General features: G+C 41.5%; 1 protein-coding gene across 2 annotated transcripts in view; it reads left to right on the top strand.

Annotated features, from left to right (window-relative positions):
• Nucleotides 1-6129, top strand: part of tln1 (talin 1) — a 113507-nt gene that overhangs the window by 28078 nt on the left and 79300 nt on the right. For both annotated transcript variants that reach the window (XM_032540168.1, XM_032540169.1), the window contains exons 4-6: nucleotides 2212-2309; nucleotides 4937-5066; nucleotides 5888-6040. In XM_032540168.1, the coding sequence (XP_032396059.1) occupies nucleotides 2212-2309; nucleotides 4937-5066; nucleotides 5888-6040 (381 nt within the window). The remainder of the gene's footprint in view (nucleotides 1-2211; nucleotides 2310-4936; nucleotides 5067-5887; nucleotides 6041-6129) is intronic.

A 6129-nucleotide genomic window follows, 5' to 3' on the forward strand; every position in this document is an offset into this window, starting at 1 on the left:
CCAGCCTGAACCGTTGATACAAGGCAGGATGGATCCATGCTTTCATGTTGTAGACGCCAAATCTGACCCTACCATCCGACTGTCGCAGCAGAAATCGAGGACTCATCAGACAGGCAACGTTTTTCCAATTTCTATTGTCCAATTTCGATGAGCTTGTGCAAATTGTAGTCTCAGTTTCCTGTTCTTAGCTGAAGGAGTGGCACCCGATGTGGTCTTCTGCTGCTGTAGCCATCTGCCTCAAAGTTCGACGTACTGTGCGTTCAGAGATGCTTTCTGCCCACCTTGGTTGTAACGGGGGGTTATTTGAGTCACTGTTGCCCTCTATCAGCTCAAACCAGTCTGGCCATTCTCCTCTGACCTCTGGCATCAACAAGGCATTTCCGCCCACAGAACTGCCGCTCACTGGATGTTTTTTCTTTTTCGGACCATTCTCTGTAAACCCTAGAGATGGTTGGCGTGAAAATCCCAGTAGATTAGCAGTTCTTGAAATACTCAGACCAGCCCTTCTGGCACCAACAATCATGCCACGTTCAAAGTCACTCAAATCACCTTCTTCCCCATACTGTGCCCGGTTTGAATGCAGGAGATTCTCTTGACCATGTCTACATGCCTAAATGCACTGAGTTGCCGCCATGTGATTGGCTGCTTAGAAATTAAGTGTTAACGAGCAGTTGGACAGGTGTACCTATTAAAGTGGCCGGTGAGTGTATATACATATATATTATTGATATTGATTATTTATTTATTTTTGTACATTGCAAATACAATTACAACTTTTAAAGGCCCTGAGCACCCACACAGGTGTTTCCAGTTAACCTGGCTGATTAGCCCTATACCCAGGACTTGCCAGTAGTTAGTGTATAGACTTGATTGATTTATTGATTTGATTGATTGATTAACATCTTCCTTAGTCTCTTGAAAGCTTTGTTGCTCCTGTAACGCAGTACAAATAACTTTTTGGTAGAAAATATTTGTGATCTAATAAATTCCCATCCCAGCTCCGGCCCACTTTCAACCTGAGCCGAGTTGAATCAGCCAGATTAACGGAAATTACCAGTGGGTGTTCAGAGGCTTTAACAACCCCCTCCCACATCCCCGCCCACAGCCAAATGTCTCTCTTAATCTCTGTTGTACTATAACAGCTAAAAAAACTAAAGACTAATTAAATGACGGTATCACATCTACAGAATAAAACCCAAAACAATGGCACCTCCAGCAAAGCCATGATACGTGCACACATACAAAAACCAACTAGATTCACCCTCAAAGTCCTTTTCCCTCATGGGGTGTGTGTAGGTCAGATGGTTTCCAGATTTTTACATTGTGCCATATTTGATCAAAGCACCAATTGTAAGTGCCTCCATTTTCTTCCAGATGAGAGCTACAGTTCTTTTTGCCCGAAGTATATCATAAATAAGCACATTTACAGTAGATGTGCATATGAGCATTTCAAGAAGCACATATTGATTCTTTTCACATGTGGACAAATTTTAGGAATAACGACGACACCAACAACAACCAAGACTTCATAAGTCAAAAAAGTGTCTAACATACTAACACGCAATCATTTCCTAAAGACAGTGAACGTGTGGAAGTTGAAGTGAAACATCGGCGTGTAGAATTAGTACAAAGCAACCCTAGGGCCATGGATTGGAATGTCTAAAAGCAGATGAATTGTGGCCTTGCTACCTTTTGTCTCTGAGATTACAGGCTCTGCAGAGGAGCTGCACGTAAAATCGTCACTGTAAACTGAGAATAGCCCTTTGCTCCACAGATACATCAGCTGGCATGCAGAGTAATGTCTTATTACATAAGCTTTTTCACCAGCAGCTCTCTGCGTTACTTGTACAATGTGAAAGTTCACATTTAGAAAGAAGACCACAAAGAGTTAAAGCCAGTATCGCTGACTTGCCTAATTCAACATCTTTATTTAACCCTCCAGCCAATGAAATGGTCCACTTCTGCTATCTTAACGTCAAGAGACAAGTGGTCACATTTTGAAATGTGTAACCTGATATGTTTGGAGCAGATGTATGTGTTTGAACAGGCGTACATAGAGCATCCAGAGACCCACTGGCCTAGTTTTAGTTACATCCAACGCAGGTACTTGAGACAATAATAGCTCAAAAGTCATTGAATATCCACATGTGCATGTATGCCAAGAAACACACTGCCAGTGACTCACTCGGTATTTCTGATTCCTTTCCGCAGCCAATGACTATGGGCTGTTTCTGTCTGATGAAGACCCAAAGAAAGGCATCTGGCTGGAGGCAGGAAAGGCCCTGGACTACTACATGTTGAGGAATGGAGTGAGTCACACACACTTAACACTCAACAAATACATAACTGCTAACACACAAACAGCCTCCCAAAAGGACATGTACAAACCACTTGTTTCCAAATGTGTTTTGTATTGAGCATGTTAACATGTACACAGGGATTGGGAACATTCACACACATGTAAACCAGGATACAGTGCTCTCTTTTGTTTTCTCCAACATATGAATAAAGAACAAAAGTAACAACTGTAAGTAAAATATCTTAACAATGACTAAATAATAAAAAAATAAAGACGTAGCAAATACACTCATCCTGCCCCCCTCCCACCACCCTTACTTCAGTCAGTTCTACTGAAGTGTTGTTAAAGGGCGAGTGCTACTTCTAGCCTACAGATTGACAGACTGATGAAGTACTTTATGAAGCAATCAATGGGCTCATGAACTTAACATCCGCCCCATTACCTATTCACTAATTACACCCCCCCCTTCCAGGATGACAACCTGCTCAAAATGATGCAAATTACAATGGTTACACCAAAAGAATAAATAATAATTCAACTTTTAGTTGTTGAGTTAATTGCCAACTATTTTGATTATCAGTTTGAGTAATTTCTAAGGGAAAAAAGTATGAAAAATAATGCTCTCTTTTGTTTTCTACAACATATGACAAAAGTTCAAAAAACTTTTTTTCAAATTATCTGATGTCAGCTTGTCAAAGGTGCTAGGTAGGTAGGATTGGGAGGATCCAGGATTTAACCAAAGAATTTAAACATAGACAACGGCTCACTCCCCCCCCCCCCCCCCCCCCCTTTCTGCTAAAGCCCAACGAACTCCTAGTCCCCCCCCCACCACAAGGGAGAATGAATGTGTGTGCCTGAGCAGTGATTGACATCTGAACAGGGAGCGGTGGGTTTTTGCAAATCGCTCCACAGGCTGTAGGTGGAGCCAGAGGAGCCAGTTACTCTTTAAATTACATGGGGTTAGTTTAGAAGTCTTACCTACTGCGTCTTTAAATGTGAATATCTTCTAGTTTCTTCTCTCCTCCGTGAACTGAATGTCTTTGCGCTGTGGACAAAACAAGACATTTGACAACGTCATCGTGGGCTTTGGGAAAACTCTGATCCACGTTTTTAACCATTCAATCATCCTGAAAAATATGCAAACTATATTCACATTTAAAAAGCTGCAATCAGAAAACGTTTACTGTTTTCATAAAAATTACTCAACGATCATCAAAAAAGTTTTTAATTTAATAATTACTAATTAATAAAAGATTTAATAATTGACCACTAAACGGTAAATGAAGATATATTTGCAGCTCTAGGTAAAAGTATTTCAAGTCCAAGTCAACTTTATTGTCAATTCTGCAATATGTGCTAGACATACAGAGCAATTGAAGAAACTTTTCCTTTTTGACCCACGGTGCAATGAGGACACGTGCAACAAGTATAATATAAAAGATCAGAAATATTTCATTATCAGAATCAGAAAGGAATTTGTCATGGTGGTGTGGTGCTGTCACACATCCTCTAAATATAAGGATACATGAAATATTCACAATACAAGTGTGTGTGTGTGTGTGTGTGTGTGGGTGTGTGTGTGTGTGTGTGTGTGTGGTGTGTGTGTGTGTGTGTGTGTGTGTGGTGTGTGTGTGTGTGTGTTGTGGGTGTTGTGTGTGTGTGTGGGGGTGTGTGTGTATATTATAATAGATATATATATATTAATATATATATATATATTATAAATATATATATATATTATTATATATAATACACAGTGTATTAATAAAAACAAAATACATGTAAAATAAATAATAAAAATAAGTAGTAAAAGGTGGAGTGTGGAGGGAGTTAGGGTGGTTCCGGGCCTGATGGACCTCAGTCTCTTGCCAGAGGGGGGTGTCTCAAAGAGTTTTTGCCGGGTGGGAGGGGTCAGCCACAATTTTCAGCACGCTTCAGAGTCCTGGTGGCGTACAGGTCCTGGACCAGCGGCAGACTGCAGCCATCGCCTTCTCAGCTGACCCAATGACACGCTGCAGTCTGCCCTTGTTCTCGGCAGTAGTAGCAGCAGCGTACCAGATGGTGATGGAGGAGATAATATATATATATAGGATTGTATAGGTTATATACAAATAAAGTTTAAAAAAAAGATAACATATTTGTACAAATTAGATGAAGAATTATAAGTAATAAACACTATACACTAATACATTCTAAATAGTGCAAATGTGTGCAATATCAAACAGTACAGAAAACTAAATATGAAGATGTTTTAAATGTGCAATATAAAGGAAGAGTTTTATGCATTTGTTTTGGGCTTTATTTAAGCAAGTATTGAGTTTGCAGTAGAGGGACTTTGTTCCAGAAACAGCTGTGGTTCTGAAATGCCTATCCTCAGCGCAAAGTAAAACCATTTCCACCAAAATTCCAACAACTGTCTTTGCGCTTCCTCATTTTTAATAAACCTCCTACCTGTTCCTAGAATACCAAGGGAAATACCAAACTGTCGGCGCGCTGCTTGTGCTGGTCGCTGCACCTCCAAGGAAATAGGGCCCAGAACTAACAAAGTCTTGTGTGAAGGAGATTTGGACTGTGTATTATAGATAATTGAAGCCATTTTGACATGGTGTAACCCCGACTTGTCTCCTCTGTCATCAGGACACTCTGGAATACAAGAAGAAGCAGAGGCCTCTGAAGATCCGCATGCTGGACGGCACGGTGAAGACCGTCATGGTGGACGACTCCAAGATTGTCAGTGACATGCTCATGACCATCTGCGCTAGAATAGGTCAGCTCTGCCACACACCCCTCACACATCCCCTTGATAATAATGCCTGCCTGTTGTGGGGCTGGATCCCAATATTTGTTTGATTGGTGGTAGTATCCCGGCGTGAGAGACCCGTCAATGTTTCTGTAAACGAGGGATGTCCTGATCAGCTTTTTTGATCCCCGGTCCAATTTTTTTAATATATTGAATATATTGTATATACCTGGTCCCGATCCAGTACTTGTAGATGCTCAGATAATAGAGCAGCACAGCATTTTTTTGTTTACAAAAATAACTAAGTAAACCTGTTGGTCTGAAAGTGCCGGCATCCAGGCAGTCTGGCGGTGCGTTTGTGGTGCAGGACGGGTGTGGGTAAAGGCAGTAATCACTGCAAGCTGATTTACATGATTGCGGTAATGTAATCCCGGTAAATGCCACTCCCCGATCAGTTAAAAATGCAAAAATTGGTTCCAATCCTGGGATCAGGACATCCCCACTGTAACCAGGAAACTGCCTCTATCGCTGCAACAAAAATCGTTTTTTTATTATTTTTATATTTTAATCGAAGCAATGAACTGCGGGGGAGTTTGTGTAATAACAGGTGACTGTGTCCTGCAACATTTTCTTTTTCTCCGCTTCCTTCACTTGCTTTCTGGGCCTTTTAATACCCCCGCCGCTGCCGGTTCAAATATTCCCTATTAAGTACCGTATTGGGTACAGCTGTAGCCTACTGGCTGATTAGTGCTCTGACAGCCCTTTTTTAACTTCATCTTCTCTTTGTGCATGTACAGCAGGGTGAGATTGAAAGTAAATGTAGTAATCTGAATCTGTTTGCTTGTCAGGTATTACAAACTACGATGAGTACTCGCTGGTGCGAGACATCGGCGAAGAGAAGAAGGAGGAGACCACGGGCACGCTGAAGAGAGACAAGACTCTGCTGAGAGACGACAAGAAGATGGAGAAGCTGAAGCAGAAGCTCCACACAGATGACGAGTGTATGACAAACACAGTGCCCCGCCCCACACGCACCATCTTTAGCGCGCACACACACACACACACACACACACACACACACACACACACA

This window comes from Etheostoma spectabile, chromosome 16 (assembly GCF_008692095.1).
Source record: "Etheostoma spectabile isolate EspeVRDwgs_2016 chromosome 16, UIUC_Espe_1.0, whole genome shotgun sequence".
NCBI classification, from domain to species: Eukaryota; Metazoa; Chordata; class Actinopteri; order Perciformes; family Percidae; genus Etheostoma; species Etheostoma spectabile.